Genomic DNA, 17,984 nt, shown 5'->3' with positions numbered 1-17,984 from the left:
ACACAGAAATCCTCCTCATCTAAAACATGACTTTGATCTGCGTCCTCATCTGGACTCTCCTCTGCTGCTTCACAGGTAAAGTCCAGAGAATCCAACTCCTCTATGAACATCTGTCCCTCTGAAATGAAGCTGACTAAACCATGAAGCTGCTGCATGTCTTTGTCTCTGTGTCCTCAGAGGTCAGAGGTCAGGCCACAGTGACTCAACAGCCAGCAGCAGTGAGAGCTGATCTAGGAGGATCTGTTACCATCAGATGTAGAACCAGTCAGAATATAAATGGCAACTATTTCTCCTGGTATCAACAGAAAGATGGACAAACTCCTAAGCTCCTCATTTATGATGCCAGCACTAAAGCATCAGGGACTCCAAATCGTTTTACAGGCAGTGGATCAAACTCTGACTTCACTCTGACCATCAGTGGAGTTCAGGCTGAAGATGCTGCAGTTTATTACTGTATGGGTGAATTCCTCATCAGCAGCAAATATTCATTCACACAGTGAAAACAGTCGTACAAAAACCTCCACCATTCAGACTGAACAGAAACTGAAATGTCTGTTGCATCTGGAAGTTGCAGTTGGTTAACCAAACACATAAAACTCTCATGGTACAGATATTACATACAGATATACCACAGGTCAGATATTTAGAAACAACTTAAAGTTTCTGTCAACAATGACTTTGTTCAGGATAATTATGTGTTCTTATGATTTTAGGTATATTTACATCATCAAACTTTGTTTTTATTAAGGCACTTCATTTTCATTTGTTTACCTATATTTGTAAAGCTGATGTCACTAGACCATAGCTAAAAATATTTTACTAAAACAAAAACAGAAAAGAAAACAATTATTTAGTTTGGGAACACTTGCAAGAGTTGAAAAAAAACAGTTTGCTTTTTCCAAACACTGTTTTCTTTACTGCTGTTAAAACCATAAAATGTTATTTTGAAGAAAGCAAATTCTAAATAAGACAATCCTAAATATAAAACATGTACAGTGACAGATTGTACATTAATTAAAATTAATCAAATTTGTGGCTAATTGTGAAAAAAATCACTGTATAATAAACTATCTTATAAAAACATTATTAGGACAATCATGCAATCAGAGCTGATTTTATTAACTGATGTTATTTTTTAATATTCTTGAACATCACTGCAGGAAATGAATGTCACTGGTGTTATTTAGTGTGATGAACCCCAGTCAACTCTCATGTTAAACCACTTTGTGTATTTCAGAAAAATTTAACAAAATTGAATACATATACTTAATTGTAAAAGTAATATTTTATAGAATAGCAAGGATGTTTTTCTTGCCCACGATTGCATAATTTAAAAATATATCAAAGGAAAAACTTCACAGTGAAACAAATTGAACAAAAGTAAGATGATGTTTTTTAAAGCCTATGACGAGAGCATATTTTAGTGCTATTACTAAGACACTAAAATCATAAGTGCTGCCCTTAAAACCATTTATGAAATTTGAGAATGTTTACTGTAGATTAGATATTTTATTTGAAAATGTCCTGGGCACTAATTTTGGTACAAATTAAAAAGTGAAAAAGTCAGACAAATACTTTTAGGAAATTTTATTGAAACCATCAATTTGTAGAAGAACAAGAGAAGAAATAAGAAATAAAAAAGAGAGAAATATTTAAACAACACAGAAAGCAGTAGTAGAGAAAACTAGTGATCTTCTAGTGAATCAGCTCAGGACACTGGTTTTTCCTCAGTGTCTCTGTGACTGCAGACTGGGAGCCCTGGGACGCCCTGCAGGTCACAGAGCCCACCTTCCTCCACTGGGCTGCAGGGATCCTCAGGGTGCTGCTCCAGCTGTAGAGCCCGTCATTCTGCACCATGCCAGAGCTCTTGGTCTCCTCCCAGGTGAAGCTGGTTGTGCTGCCGTCCAGCTTCCAGGACAGAGTCCAGTCTGAGGGGAAGCCCTTGTTGGCCAAACACAGGAGGGTAACCTGCTGCTGCTGCAGCTCCACACTGGAGGGGGGCAGCACTGTCAGGGTGGGGCGGGTATTACCTAGAAGATATCAGTCAGGTTAGAGGACAGGAACTCCAGTCATTTCAACTCTTGTACTGTGAGAGTTGATTTTCTCCACAAAGACGTTTCTAACAGATGTCTTTCTGCTCGACCAGCCACTCAGCTCACATTTTGTTTCGTTTCCTTTTCAAAAAAATCTCTCATGCATATCAGCTCAGGAAGACGGAAAATACAGTTTAAACTGAAATATACCAGCAATGAAATGTAGAATAAAATATTTCTATTTTTTTCGTCATATGAAAAATGAGGAAATCAAACAGAAAATGTTTTGGAAAAAGCTCATCAGTTTTTTAAAATGTACATCATAATTTGGTAAACTCTTTCCCATGAAATGAATCTGGTCAGAAACGCTGATCAGTGTCAGACGTTTTCTCATGTCTCTTGTCTTTAACTTTGACATATGCGTTAATTAAGCCAATAAGTAAAGGTATGCTCTTGGATGGCAGATTATTTTGTTATAACTAGCATTCTTCAACTTATTTATTAGTATTTTTGTCAGGTTCTGTGTTTTATTCTGTTTCTGTGTCCTGAGTTCTCCTCGTTGTCCTGTCTTCCCCTTGATTGTTCCCAGGTGTGTCACTGATTACCCTCAGTGTATTTAGTCCCTCCTGTGTCCTTTGTTCCTCGTCGGGTCCTTGTCATTGTTTGTCGTATTGTTGTCAGATTGTCGTTGTTTTTTTTTGTGCCGCCCTTAAGACCAGTTGCTACCGGTGTGAGCCCTGGCTTCTGCTCAGCCGTGCTGCCTGGCCGCGGACTATTGTTTATTGACTCTGTTTTTGTGGACTTATTTTCATTAAATTTCTCACCATACACCTACCTGGGTCTCCAGCGTCTGCCTCACCACCTCACCACCACATTCCATGACAGAAGGACCCGACCAAAAGGAATTACGGTGAGGCCGCATTATGGACCCAGAGGGTTTAGAGGAGCTGCTCCGAACCATTCGCGAGTATGAGGAGTCAAGGAGTACGTCCTCGTTTGCGTTGAGGCGACTGGGGTTCGCCATACGCCTGGGACTGCTGTTGGACTACTGGGTTCCACGTCTCCAGCACCCCGCGCTGGTGGAGCTGCAGCGGGAGGCAGAGGATATACGCCAGACAGCCTTCGCGGCGTGGGATGCTAAACCTCTGCCTCCCAGGCCAGACATCCGCTCCGCCAGCCCAGCCCCAGCTCCAGCCGCTGTTCCACGTGCCGCTCCGCCGGACCCCGCTCCGGCTGCCGCTCCTGCTCCGCCGGACCCCGCTCCGGCTGCCGCTCTTGCTCCGCCGGACCCCGCTCCGGCTGCCGCTCTTGCTCCGCCGGACCCCGCTCCGGCTGCCGCTCTTGCTCCGCCGGACCCCGCTCCGGCTGCCGCTCCTGCTCCGCCGGACCCCGCTCCGGCTGCCGCTCCTGCTCCGCCGGACCCCGCTCCGGCTGCCGCTCCTGCTCCGCCGGACCCCGCTCCGGCTGCCGCTCTTGCTCCGCCGGACCCCGCTCCGGCTGCGGCTCCTGCTCCGCCGGACCCCGCTCCGGCTGCGGCTCCTGCTCCGCCGGACCCCGCTCCGGCTGCGGCTCCTGCTCCGCCGGACCCCGCTCCGGCTGCGGCTCCTGCTCCGCCGGACCCCGCTTCGGCTCCTGCTCCGCCGGATTCCGCTCCGGCTCCTGCTCCGCCGGATTCCGCTCCGGCTTCGGCTCCTGCTCCGCCGGATTCCGCTCCGGCTTCGGCTCCTGCTCCGCCGGATTCCGCTCCGGCCTCCGTGGACTCTGCTCCTCGTGCCGCTGCTCCGGCAGCCTCTATCCCTAGTGCTCCTCCCGAGATCCCTAGTGCTCCTCCCGAGATCCCTAGTGCTCCTCCCGAGCCTCCCAGTGTTCCTCCCGAGCCTCCCAGTGTTCCTCCCGAGACTCCCAGTGCTCCTCCCGAGACTCCCAGTGCTCCTCCCGAGACTCCCAGTGCTCCTCCCGAGACCCAGTGCTCCTCCCGAGTCCCCTAGTGCTCCTCCCGAGTCCCCTAGTGCTCCTCCCGAGTCCCTAGTGCTCCTCCCGAGTCCCTAGTGCTCCTCCCGAGTCCCCTAGTGCTCCTCCCGAGTCCCCTAGTGCTCCTCCCGAGTCCCCTAGTGCTCCTTGGCGCCGAGGACGCCCTCCGGACCTCCCCCGTGGGGTCTGCCGCGGGCGCCGAGGACGCCCTCCGGACCTCCCCCGTGGGGTCTGCCGCGGGCACCGAGGACGCCCTCCGGACCCCCCTCGACGCCTCTGCCCTCTTTCTGTTTAGTTTTGGACTCTTGGCCCCTCCTTGTGTTTCCGCCCACCTTTTGTGGGTAGTTTTTTGTTTTCTGGACTCTGGCCCTCCTTCCGTCGCCCCTCCGCCCACCTTGGTTTTTGGGTTTTGGATTTTGTTTTTGGGCGTCTGGTAGCCGCCCTTTAAGGGGGGGTACTGTCAGGTTCTGTGTTTTATTCTGTTTCTGTGTCCTGAGTTCTCCTCGTTGTCCTGTCTTCCCCTTGATTGTTCCCAGGTGTGTCACTGATTACCCTCAGTGTATTTAGTCCCTCCTGTGTCCTTTGTTCCTCGTCGGGTCCTTGTCATTGTTTGTCGTATTGTTGTCAGATTGTCGTTGTTTTTTTTGTGCCGCCCTTAAGACCAGTTGCTACCGGTGTGAGCCCTGGCTTCTGCTCAGCCGTGCTGCCTGGCCGCGGACTATTGTTTATTGACTCTGTGTTTTTGTGGACTTATTTTCATTAAATTTCTCACCATACACCTACCTGGGTCTCCAGCGTCTGCCTCACCACCTCACCACCACCATTTCATGACAATTTTACTTCTAGTGGTGAATTACAATCCAACTTCCATAAGCCACAGTAAAAGAAACAAGTAAAAAACACAGTTTTCTACCTTCAACAAGGCACTAAATAATATTTTTAAAAATCATCCAAACATAAATCCAACCTGGTTCCTCGCTAATCGTCCACCTCAATGATACAAACTGGTTGAACTGCTGTACAGAAAGAAATCTTTGACTGTAAAGATAAAGACGTCTGACTTTTTCATACTAAACAAAAGCTTCGAGCCCAGATTAATAACTAAAATAAACACAATCTAGCACAATATTTAATTAAACATTAACATATTTGATTGTATCTTATATTTGGTTTCTCTTTATATAAGAACTGTTGGGTCAGTTCATTTATTTGCAATAAAAATACTAAAAACTTCACAATTCATCCAACTGTCATTTATCAAAGTGAAATACTGAATATGTAAAATTACAACTTAATAAAACAACATTTATTTTGACTTACTTCCAACCTCCAGTCTGGATCCTCCACCAAACGTGTACCACAGTGAAATAAACCCTTTGAGGCGCCGTACAAAAACCTCTGACTGAAGAGAGACACGGCTCTGACAGTTTTAGACTAAACTAAACCTTATAACCAGATTAAATCACAAACTCTTTATCGATGTAAATGCTTCCCTTGTCCAGATCTCACTATCACAAACTGATCAGATTTCATTCACAAAATCATGAAACTTTTTTATTTAAAAAACTACATATTCTGACCTTTTTTTCCAAGTTACACAAAATACTGAAAATTGAAAAGTGTTTAAATTTTTAAAGTAGCTTTAAATTTCACTTACTTCCAACCTCTAGTCTGGTTCCTCCACCAAAAGTCCACCACAGTGATACAAACTCATTGAGGCGCCGTACAAAAACCTCTGACTGTAGAGATACGGCTCACTCACTTTCATGAAAACATTGAATAAAATCTGCTGCTTGTGTCAAATCTAGAGCTGTTATAGAAAGCAAAAATGCTTTATAATAATTACGATTTTTATTGACAGAATATGAAACTATAAATAATATTATTAATTTTTCATCCAAAATATTTAAGTGCACAAATGCATTTTCTTACATGAAATAATTATGATACATTACTTAAATAAATCACTCAGATAAATAAAATATGGTGAAACTTAATAACAATCCAATTTTGAATAATTCTCTTATTTCTTTCCTTCTTTGTGCTCATTTAGCAACACAAAAATTAGGTTTTGATGATAAGCTGGTCTTAATTTTCACTGATTATGGATTTTCATTTCAGTCGTTATTTTGTAGTTGCTTAATTTTTTCTCAATTATTGGGATGTTTTGTATGAGTCTCAGTATATTTAAGTGCAAGCTTTTGGCATGCTGGATAAATAAACCAAATTATCTTCAAATTAAGCCTGACAAAAAGTAAAATAACAAAAATACCACAAAAACTAACTCCAGAAAATTTTTGAAAAATGAACAGTTAACAAAGAGAAATTCATGCAAAAAACTACAAACGACAAGTTGTTAAAAACAATAATCTGAAGGAAAGTGGAATAAACTTTTCATCAAAGTTTGAAGAAATCATATCTGCTTCATCATATGGATCCCAGTTTATTGTGGAGTCAGCAAGAGCATTTCCATAGAGTCACTTTGCATCAGCAGCTCCATGCTCCAGTGCTCTGGGAGAGTTTATAGTCCTGACAGTTGAACACTGGATGACTGACAGCTGTCCTTCATCACAACTGAAGACACAGAAATCCTCCTCATCTAAAACATGACTTTGATCTGCGTCCTCATCTGGACTCTCCTCTGCTGCTGCTTCACAGGTAAAGTCCAGAGAATCCAACTCCTCTATGAACATCTGTCCCTCTGAAATGAAGCCGACTAAACCATGAAGCTGCTGCATGTTTGTGTCTTTGTGTCCTCAGAGGTCAGAGGTCAGGTCACAGTAACTCAGCAGCCTGCATCAGTAAGAAAGGATCTTGGAGGATCTGTCAACATCATCTGCAGGACCAGTCAGAATGTTTATGTGACCAGCTATGGCCACCAGGTTAGCCTGGTACCAACAGAAAGATGGACAAAGTCCTAAGCTCCTCATTTATCTTGCTAGCACTACAGCATCAGGGACTCCAAGTCGTTTTTCAGGCAGTGGATCAAACTCTGACTTCACTCTGACCATCAGTGGAGTTCAGGCTGAAGATGCTGCAGTTTATTACTGTCAGAGTCTTCATTACCCCAACAGCCAGTGGGTGTTCACACAGTGAAAAACAGTCATACAAAAACCTCCCTCAGTCTGAACAGAAACTCCAGCTGGATGCTACAGCAGACACTGACACAGCTCACTAAACAAAAACACACAAACAGTAAAGATGATTTAGTGGACATATTTTTTCTGCACCCATACATTCTGAATAATAGGGCATATTAAAATTTGTGGCTGGTTTAACAACAAAGAATACATCTTGGAATGTTGATTAACAACTGAAGAAACATTGTTTGTGGAAGATAACATTTAACATTGCTCACTGAGAATTGAATTTATGTGCTTAACACAATTCTGACAGGAATTTACTTAAACAGATATATTAGTTTGGTATAATTTTCTCTATAAAAACAACATGGCTTGAACCAAGATTAAAATGAAACACTATGAGTCAGATAATTGATATGAAATATCTTGGTAACAACAGAAACAGGACAAAACTCTCCTGGAGTTCATTATTTGTTAAACAAAAAGAGGACTCTAAATGGATTCATAATTATAAAACTAAATCAGAAAAAATAGCAGTAGTTGCTCTTTTCCCTGCATAGATATTGTTGTACTGTTTTCAACACTTGTTGTACCGCTGTTAGATTTTAATTCAGAATAAAGGCAAAAGTTTTCACTTGAATTTTAACAGTCTGATGGAGTTAAAGATTAATTACAAAAAGATAAATCATCACATTACCAGAGAAAATGAGGAAAATCTCCACGGGAAATTTCTAAAGTTACTGACTGTCACTTTAAGAAAAGCTTATACATTAATTATTTAGAATAACATTAACAGTTGTCAACACAGCATGTAAAAAACATCTAAGTAATTTTTTTTTCTTTTCCACAAAATTCACTTTTTGTTTTCTCTTATTACATGTTAAAGCAGTTCTGTAGAATTTTCTTTGACAATGTTCTTACTTACATGAAAATATATTTAAGTCATTATTAGAAATTGAATCATTTTAAGAGTAGGAATAATTTTGAATTTCTCTCATTGACATAAATGTTTCATCTTTCAGCAGTGAAAATGATGCATTATGAGCTGTAAAGCTGAGCTGCATGTGACTCTGTGTGTTTGCATATGTGTCCTGCCTCTCTGCTCCAGCTGTTAAGAGGTCAGAGTTGATCAGTGGCTGTCCAGGCTTTCAGAGCCACTGACACACCAGCAGCACAATGATGATGTCACTGACTCCACTGCTGACCATCCTGGGGCTCCTGGTTCAGGGTGAGACTCTCTACTGGAAAAGTAATTTCAGGATGTCATCAAATTTATCACAATAACAATGATTGAGAAAAATGAGTATATATGCCCTGACCTTGGATTAAATTTTTTAAGCCTGATGTTTGTAAATATTTCTTTTCTTCCAGGTCATCAGCAAATATAATCTCTGACTCCAGAATCTCTATCTGTTGTTCCAGGGCAGACTGTTTTCATCAGACGTAAAGCCGGTGGATACATAAAAATGAGATAGACTGGTACTTTCAGAAACCTAGAGAATCCATAAAACTTCTGATTTATTGGACATTAAATTGTGAGCCTGGCGTTTCTGATCGTTTCAGTGGGAGTCAGTCTGGTTCTGTATTCACACAGTGATACGTCGTACAAAAACCTCCCTCAGCTACATTCAAATTGGAATGAAAAAAGTTTCTTTTTGTCATTTCAAAGTCATTCCAGCAGTAAAAAACTGTGCTAACAGTTTTTACTGCTGTTAAAATCACAAAATTTATCAGACAATTACAGCTTTAAAATCCTTTTTATTTGTTTAAAAAGTAGAGAAAAGAAAAATAATACAGAATTTTACTAAGTTTTTGAATTTTATAACATAGGTTAATTTCATGCACTTTCCCATATATTTTTCCACATATCTTTAAATTATTTCATCATAAGACATAACTCTGTTACAAAGGATGTTCAGTCTTTGCATCAGTGTAAGACTGCATTACACTGATGCAATGATTCAAAGGAAAAGGCCGTTTCTCAAATGACAGAAAAGTTGACCCCACGAAAATGTCCACATGCCAAAATCTCCTTTGTTTAAACCCTTACCTCTAAATGTGTAAACATGTGTTACTGTAAAGAAAAGGGTGTTGAAAAGTGCATTGCGACTAAAACTGCATTCCTACTGTTAGTGTTATTTTAAAGTCAAGATTTAAAGTTTCCTTTTTTACTTTGCTTATCTCTTGTTTCTCTTTGGATGTATAAAATATTTAAAATAATTATGAACCACTGGAAAGAAAAACAAATATATAAACATATAGTTCTGTTTATATATTTTCTATAATGTTTAAAATATAAACATTATGTGGGAGAAACTTTAACTTTTTCAAAAAAAAAATGCTTTAAGAATTTGGAAAGGAGCATCACATTGATCATAGTCTCTATTGGACTCATTCAGAGCATTTCCATAGAGTCACTTTGCATCAGCAGCTCCATGCTCCAGCGCTCTGGGAGAGTTTATAGTCCTGGCAGTTGAACACTGGATGACTGACAGCTGTCCTTCATCACAACTGAAGACACAGAAATCCTCCTCATCTAAATCATGACTTTGATCTGCGTCCTCATCTGGACTCTCCTCTGCTGCTGCTTCACAGGTAAAGTCCAGAGAATCCAACTCCTCTATGAACATCTGTCCCTCTGAAATGAAGACGACTAACCCATGAAGCTGCTGCATGTTTTTGTCTCTGTGTCCTCAGAGGTCAGAGGTCAGGCCATAGTGACTCAACAGCCAGCAGCAGTGAGAGCTGATCTAGGAGGATCTGTTACCATCAGATGTAGAACCAGTCACAGAGTAGATGATGGTATTGATTTCTCCTGGTACCAACAGAAAGATGGACAAACTCCTAAGCTTCTCATTTATAGAACCAGCACTAAAGCATCAGGGACTCCAAGTCGTTTTTCAGGCAGTGGATCAAACTCTGACTTCACTCTGACCATCAGTGGAGTTCAGGCTGAAGATGCTGCAGTTTATTACTGTATGGGTGAATTCTACATCAGCAGCAAGTTTTCATTCACACAGTGAAAAACAGTCGTACAAAAACCTCCAACATTCAGACTGAACAGAAACTGAAATGTTTGTTGCATCTGGAAGTTCCAGGTGGTTAACCAAACACAGAAGATACATTGGTTTTATGAGTCAGACATTTAAAATAAACTTAAAGTTTCTATCTACAATGAGTCAGCTATAATTTAATTTCTTGATGAGCTTCAAGCGGTCGTCACCTGAAATGGTTTTCTCTTCACAGGTGTGCCCTGTCAGGTTAATAAGTGGGCTTTCTTGCCTTGTAAAAAGTCATGAAAATACAGGAAACCCATTAAATGAGAAGGTTGTGTCCAAACTTTTGGTCTGTACTGTATATACCACTGCACTCCAATCCTGTGATTTGAACGTGGATAATCCTCCTAAAAACACAACAACAAAACAAACATGAAGCTCACTAATTCACTAACTAATATAAGTTAAGCGTTATTTTAATTTCAGTTTTCTCTTTGGGTACAACTTCAGACTTGACATTGCTGTAAATTACATGTATTAATGATTAACTTTTAATTTGTTATTTTAGTGTTGTTTATAGAACAATGTATTATATTTGGATCATTTGGTTAGTTCAGGGCTGAGTATATCATTTATAAAGCCACCAAACATAATACTTTTGTCCTGGAGTGATAAGTCAGCTATAATTTCATTTCAAAAGTGACTTTTCATCCAAAACGTAGCCTTTACTAATATATCTTCAAAAGCTCACTTCAATCATTGAAGTTAATACTGTTTATTTTAAACAAAATCCAAAATACTTTTTATCACATCACAAATTTTGATCAGGACTCAGCAATCATGTTCTTCTAAGCAGAAATTACCTTCTTATTTATGATCCCGTCATCCAGCCAAATTGTATAGGGTTCTAAAAACACATTTTCTGAAAAGCCGCACCTCCTAGCTTGAGCTCATTGGTGTTTTTTTTTTCAGTTGAACATCTTTGAGCATTTATCTGGAAACTGGATCACATGTAGAGCTGAGCTGCATGTGACTCTGTGTGTTTGCATATGTGTCCTGCCTCTCTGCTCCAGCTGTTAAGAGGTCAGAGTTGATCAGTGGCTGTCCAGGCCTTTCAGAGCTACTGACACACCAGCAGCACAATGATGATGTCACTGACTCCACTGCTGACCATCCTGGGGCTCCTGGTTCAGGGTGAGACTCTCTGATGGAAACTTTGTGTTATTATGGAATCACATAAACTCTGAAATAAACTGAATAAGATTTTTTTTTCTGTATATTTTCCAGGTTCCATGGCTGAAATCATCCTGACTCAGACTCCAGGAGCTCAATCTGTCACTTTGGGACAGACTGTCTCCATCAGATGTAAAGCCAGTTCAGGTGTTTCAAATGATTTACAGTGGTACATTCAAAAGCCTAGAGAAGCGCCTAAGATCCTTATTTACAATGCCAATTCACGCTGGTCTGGAGTTTCTGAACGTTTCAGTGGGAGTCAATCTGGAACTGATTTCACTCTCACCATCAGTAGAGTTCAGGCTGAAGATGCAGGAGTTTATTACTGTCAGCAGGATAATAGCTTTCCGTTCACACAGTGAAACAACGTTGTACAAAAACCTCCCTCAGCGACAGAGGAACTGATCCACAGCTGCACTGAAGCAGATTCTTACTCAGAATATGGCTCATAAATTGTCACATCACAAAATGCTCTGGTTTTCAATAAAGTTTATTTTCATTACTTATGTAACTCACATGCCCGCATACAATACCTAAAAATTATTTCTGATTTTGGTTTAAACAGATATTTCAAGAAATTATTAACAAAAACATAGTTTTCTCATTCACTGAGACAGACACAAAAAAATGTATTTTTATATGTTTTACATCATGAAAACTTTCAAGAATAAACTTCACATGAATCTGAGAAACATTTGAAAGAAATTCAGATTTTGTTTAAAAAATTCATTCAGGGCTCCAATCTGCACAGCTACTAATCCTAACAGGATCAGTTGGAGGGTCCTGTGCCTCCTGAGGTTTTAAGGTGAGATATGGGGTACACTCTGCACAGACCGCCAACCAATGGCAGAATAGCCATATAATTAATGAAAAAAATACATATCTTAGCAATATGTGCGGTTTTGAAAATATTTAAGGACATATGATGTTGCACATTTTGGAAAAGATCCCTTCCTGTTTTATTTTTTATATAAATTATAAATGTGAAATACATAGAGAAATTTTAGGAGTTCAGTTGATTCAAAATCTACAAAATCAAAATGGATACTTTCTTATCTATTTCCTTGTGAAACATGTTGATTCACAAAGAAATCATGCTGATTCTAGAGCATTTCCATAGAGCCACTTTGCATCAGCAGCTCCATGCTCCAGTGCTCTGGGAGAGTTTATAGTCCTGACAGTTGAACACTGGATGACTGACAGCTGTCCTTCATCACAACTGAAGACACAGAAATCCTCCTCATCTAAAACATGACTTTGATCTCCGTCCTCATCTGGACTCTCCTCTGCTGCTGCTTCACAGGTAAAGTCCAGAGAATCCAACTCCTTTATGAACATCTGTCCCTCTGAAATGAAGCCGACTAAACCATGAAGCTGCTGCATATTTTTGTCTCTGTTTCCTCAGAGGTCAGAGGTCAGTACACACTGACTCAGCCTGCAACAGTGAGAGCTGATCTGGGAGGATCTGTCACCATCAGATGTAGAACCAGTCAGGATGTTCTTAGCACGTATCTAGCCTGGTACCAACAAAAAGATGGACAAACTCCTAAGCTTCTTATTTATACTACCAGCACTAAAGCATCAGGGACTCCAAGTCGTTTTACAGGCAGTGGATCAAACTCTGACTTCACTCTGACCATCAGTGGAGTTCAGGCTGAAGATGCTGCAGTTTATTACTGTCAGAGTCTTCATTACCCCAATAGCCAGTATGTGTTCACACAATGAAAAACAGTCGTACAAAAACCAAAAATGTCACAAGTGATATAACTGGAAGCTGCTATAGAGTGACACCATATGGGCACAAAAGTGCTATCAAACAAATTGAATAACTTTATGTGGGAGCTATGATTTTTTTTCTCCTTTCACCACAAAAATTGTTAAATTGTGTACTCACATCTTAAACATGATTAGCATTGCTGCTATTTTTTAAAGTTAGAATAGGAAATTTAATTATAATAAACACAAATACATCTAAAATAATTATTCAAGTTTCTAAAATTCAAATAATGAAGTTGTAAACCATGTTTCTGAAAAAACTCAATGTGCCACTCAAAGCCCATATTTTATATGTAATTAGAAAATAAATTTTTAATTGAAGTCCCTCTAAATATCCCTCTCAAGAATCTTTTAGGAGATAAATCTCCTAAAGGATTTAGGAATTAAATCTGCTAAACTGATATTTCAAAGCTGCATATAAGTAACAAAGAAAAACAGATTTTGTTTTTAGTCCATTTAAAAACTTTAAAAACTGTCCTAAATCTATAAAGCTTTTAAAATTGAGCATGGCCAATTGTCAGGTGCAAAATAGCCGCAAGCTTCCCCATTCGCACATCTGAAATATCCTGAGAAGAATTCAGAATCTCCTGGAAAGTGGAAAATAGAATTTAAACACATACAACTACTACAGCAAACATAATACACTGTAAAAATAAAAGTTGAATTTACAGTAAATTATCAACCCATAAAGTTCTGGGAAAGTTAGAGAAGTTCTTTTTTACAATGTATGCATTCTAAAAGTATAGTTTTTTGTTGCTGTTTGTTTTTTTAAATAAATAAGAATAAATAAGCTGTTCAACTCTGACATCTTCTGGAGTAAAATGGCAAATGCAACTGCTGAGGACAGTGTGCAAGGACTTTTCTGTTGCCCACACACCTTTAATATTTAATTGTCACTATCATGTCCTTCTGCAACTTTCCCAATTAATAAAATACTCTTGTTTGAGCCAGAGTTTGGGAACACAAAATTAGGATTCACTATATAAAAAAAATGACATTGACAGCCATTAACCTACAAATATTGAAAAAAAAATGTTTTATTAAGTGTTGATTAATTTCATCTCCTGCGGTTTAAATCAAACTGTTTGACCAAGTATTTTGTTGATATGGACAGTTTAGACAGAAGCTTCCAGTGAATATTTAAGATTTACATGTTCTGAGCATTTTATCAAAGATTTTTAGTTTGTTTAAGCATTTAATATTTGCCTCATTCTATCTGGTGTCTTGGCCCCCAATTTATACTCTTTTTCCTGTCAACTGGAACTTTTAAGCAGTTTTACACCACAAGTCACATAGAGGTATCTGCAAAGACAAATGCTCACACATTTTGTTTTAACAGAACAAAAATGCAGAGAATAATTTGGAAGGATCACAGTGGAGTAAGAAAATCCCCTGGAGTGGCTTGAAATTTACAGAGTTGTTCTGAACCATGTCCTATATATATATATATATATATATATATATATATATATATATATATATATATATATATATATATATATATATATATATATATATATATATATATATATATATATATATATATATATATATATATATATATATATATATAGGACATATATATATATATATATATATATATATATATATATAGGACATATATATATATATATATATATATATATATATATAGATCATATATATATATATATATATATATATATATATATATATATATATATACATATATATATATATATATATATATATATATATATATATATATAGGACATATATATATATATATATATATATATATATAGATCATATATATATATATATATATATATATATATATATATATATATATATATATATATATGTCCTATATATTTTATTTTATTTATTTATTTTATTTACATTTTTGCTCAACCTTTCTCTGAAATGCTATCATTTATGGCAGAATTTTGTGTCAAATTAACACAAGATTCTCCAGTGAAATACAATATATAACTCAGACGAAACGCATTGATGTGTTGATCAGTTTTATTGATTTAAGGATTGCAACAAAAAGCAAAAAGGCTCCAAATGAAAAGAAGCTTTTGAAGATAGAAAGAACAGAGAGCAGTAAAAGAGCAGCAGTTCCCATCTTCTGGCATGTCAGTTCAGTACTGGGAACACTGGTCTCTCCTCAGTGTCTCTGTGACTGCAGGCTGGGAGCTCTGGGAGGCCTCACAGGTCACAGAGCCCACCTTCCTCCACTGGTCTGCAGGGATCCTCAGGGTGCTGCTCCAGCTGTAGAGGCCGTCATTCTGCAGCACCCCGGGGCTCCTGCTCTGCTCCCAGCTGCTGCTGCTGCTGCCGTCCAGCTTCCAGGACAGAGTCCAGTCTGAGGGGAAGCCCTTGTTGGCCAGACACAGGAGGGTAACCTGCTGCTGCTGCAGCTCCACACTGGGTGGAGGTACAACCATCAGTGACGGAGGCACTTGACCCACTAGAGAAAAGCAAAACAAATTAGCTGGAACTGCTGTTTAATATAATTTGCCTCTCTCCACACCTGGTAGGAGAAGCCGGCTTAGTCAACGAAAAGACGACCTACAGTTTTTCACTTCCTTCTAACATGCAGACATGACTGCTGAAGCGTGGAAGCAGGCAGGTTTCAGAGCTAAAAATACAGCAGCTGGTTTTAAGATCACACTTTTTTTTTGTTATTTTAGTCAACTATTAATCCACAATGTAAAACTTTTATAAATTTTGCATCAACCATCAGATTAATTACAACACTGTCATCCAGTAGGCCAACCTGTTTCATTAGTATTATTGCAGAAATACTGAAATTACTCTTATGAACAAATCATTTTAGCAAAATGAATTTAAAGCATCTTCACATAGAGTGCTGAGATAATTTAGAGAACTTACACCCACAAAAATAGCCAACAACACAACAGTCTGATGTGATTTTACCAAAATACCTCTGGAAATTCAGCATATCTGTGAACACTAACAGAAGATATTTATAAGTCATTCTGATGGCAATGAAACTTTAGTGATACTTTTGAAAGGTACACTCATAATGTTTACAAGTACATTTTGATTGCGATAAACTTTTCCAACCTGAGTAATTGCTTGTCTAAAACAGCAGAGGCTTCAAGCCTTCAGCTTTATTTTTATTTTTTTTCTTATTCTATGTTGACCACTGGGTTTGACTTTTATGTGAATAAAAATACATCAACATGGGGAAACACTATCACTGATATATGTTCAATACAAGTATGAAAAGTAGAGGTTGATTTGACAGTAAACACCTTGTACTGAAACATATTTAAGCCTTTAGAATGCTTAACTCTTTAACATTTGTTATTATTTCCAAACAAATCAAAGGTTGAACTAAAGATCCAAATGTGTTGAAGAAGAGGATAAGAATTACTTCCTCCTTGAAACAATTATATACAAATCCTGAACATTTTTGCTATTTAAGGAATCAAATGAACTTACCGTTAACTTCAAGTCTGGTTCCTGCTCCAAACGTGTGGCACAGTGATACAAACTCACCACAGCATCAAACAAAAACCTTTGACTGAGAGAGAAACACAACATTTCGTTCAGAACAAACACTGAAACAATGTTTCAAACATTTATCCTGTGGATGTGTTTGGCAATTTCTTATTGATTAATATATTCAGTATTATTGAGAAAATGCCAAAAAGAAAAACTATTTTCAGAAATCCAGTCAACCTTTAGGGAAATTTCTTGTAGATTTATTTAAAGGTAATTTTGTTCTTTAGTTTTTTTGAAAGTTAAATTTTTCTTTTTCATTCAGTTTGGCTGTTTATCTTTCCTGATCACTTGTAATCATCGCGACTCTAGTGTAGACATTTTTAAGTTTATCCAAGAGCCAGGTCAAAACTTTTAAAGACACATTTTGTTTTAAGTTCTTTAGCTGAAACTAAGGAGAGCACCGTTTGACAGAAAAGAAAAGTATTTTATCTGAAACACACTGATTCCATAAGAGGATTTATTTTGATTAGTCTCAATGATAAAAGGATGAAATATCAGCAGATGTTTCAAATCATCATCTTCGTAAATTAATGGCCATCTTTGGGGTGAAATAAATAAATAAATTTGGGCAAAAAGTGACTTAGGCCATTGTTTTCAGGAAGGTGACGAAATAAAATCCTAATCTTTAAAATAAGATCATTTAGGATTATTCTGCTTCCAAAGATATCTTCTGTAGGCCTGAAACACGTCCTTCTCACTTCCTCTTGTTATTGTTGTTTGAGTCTGGAGCAAAGACTGGACTAAAAACACGTTCAAAACCTTCTGAAAGCTGTGAAACAAGACCACTTGAAAAAATTAAATTAAATTTAGAATAGTTGAAATATGAAGAGTGCAGTCTGTGAGCATTCATCATTTTGTTAAGATTAATTTAAAATGTAAACAATTATGAATTCATTTAAAACAAGCTTCTTACATCTACACATGCAGAAACATTTACATGTTCACAATCTATATCAAAAGTTGAGTGTTAATACATTTTGTAAGTTGCAAAAAAACAATATGATGTTATTTAACCACTAATAAAAATAAGCATAAGCAACTTTTCTGCTGTTGATTTGGACTCAGTGGAAGTTACAGTAGTGTTTACATCAGTGAAGACCAAATTCATCTTCAGGAAAGTGGAAGTTTGAATAGAAATGTTTTTTCCGTTTTTTGTTTCCTGTCTTTAGCAAAACAACCATGGCAACGGTCAAGGATGACTGCTGTTCCCTGGTAACAGTTTTCTGATCAAAATATAAATATTTTAAGTTATGGTAGATCCCACTATTTTATATGTTTATATATTTTGAATTATATATTTTGAATTCTAATTTAGAGATAATATCTATAAATTAAAATAAATACGTACAAAAGTAACCATAAATAATATTAAA

At 38.2% G+C, this 17,984-nt stretch overlaps 1 pseudogene and 5 gene segments (V, D, J or C); 4 read left to right on the top strand and 2 right to left on the bottom strand.

The window, feature by feature from the left end:
- Positions 1 to 1,604: 1,604 nt before the first annotated feature.
- On the bottom strand, positions 1,605 to 6,504 carry LOC129375683 (Ig kappa-b4 chain C region-like). The segment is given in 3 exon segments: positions 1,605 to 2,030; positions 5,662 to 5,739; positions 6,486 to 6,504. Coding segments are annotated over 3 exon segments (432 nt in total).
- Positions 6,505 to 6,568: 64 nt separating this feature from the next.
- LOC129375913 (Ig kappa chain V region K-25-like) lies at positions 6,569 to 7,100 on the top strand (annotated as a pseudogene).
- Positions 7,101 to 9,630: 2,530 nt separating this feature from the next.
- LOC129375682 (Ig kappa chain V region 120-like) lies at positions 9,631 to 10,110 on the top strand. The segment is given in 2 exon segments: positions 9,631 to 9,682; positions 9,785 to 10,110. Coding segments are annotated over 2 exon segments (378 nt in total).
- Positions 10,111 to 11,225: 1,115 nt separating this feature from the next.
- LOC129375988 (Ig kappa chain V region 3368-like) lies at positions 11,226 to 11,678 on the top strand. The segment is given in 2 exon segments: positions 11,226 to 11,277; positions 11,371 to 11,678. Coding segments are annotated over 2 exon segments (360 nt in total).
- An 847-nt stretch (positions 11,679 to 12,525) lies between these two features.
- Positions 12,526 to 13,136, top strand: LOC129375981 (Ig kappa chain V region 3381-like). The segment is given in 2 exon segments: positions 12,526 to 12,619; positions 12,722 to 13,136. Coding segments are annotated over 2 exon segments (372 nt in total).
- Positions 13,137 to 15,194: 2,058 nt separating this feature from the next.
- On the bottom strand, positions 15,195 to 17,719 carry LOC129375681 (Ig kappa-b4 chain C region-like). The segment is given in 3 exon segments: positions 15,195 to 15,547; positions 16,549 to 16,600; positions 17,699 to 17,719. Coding segments are annotated over 3 exon segments (402 nt in total).
- Positions 17,720 to 17,984: the final 265 nt, after the last annotated feature.

This window comes from Poeciliopsis prolifica, unplaced genomic scaffold (genome assembly GCF_027474105.1).
Source record: "Poeciliopsis prolifica strain line A6 unplaced genomic scaffold, Auburn_PproV2 SCAFFOLD041, whole genome shotgun sequence".
Lineage (NCBI taxonomy): Eukaryota > Metazoa > Chordata > Actinopteri > Cyprinodontiformes > Poeciliidae > Poeciliopsis > Poeciliopsis prolifica.
This window is presented reverse-complemented; position numbering and strand designations above follow the sequence as displayed.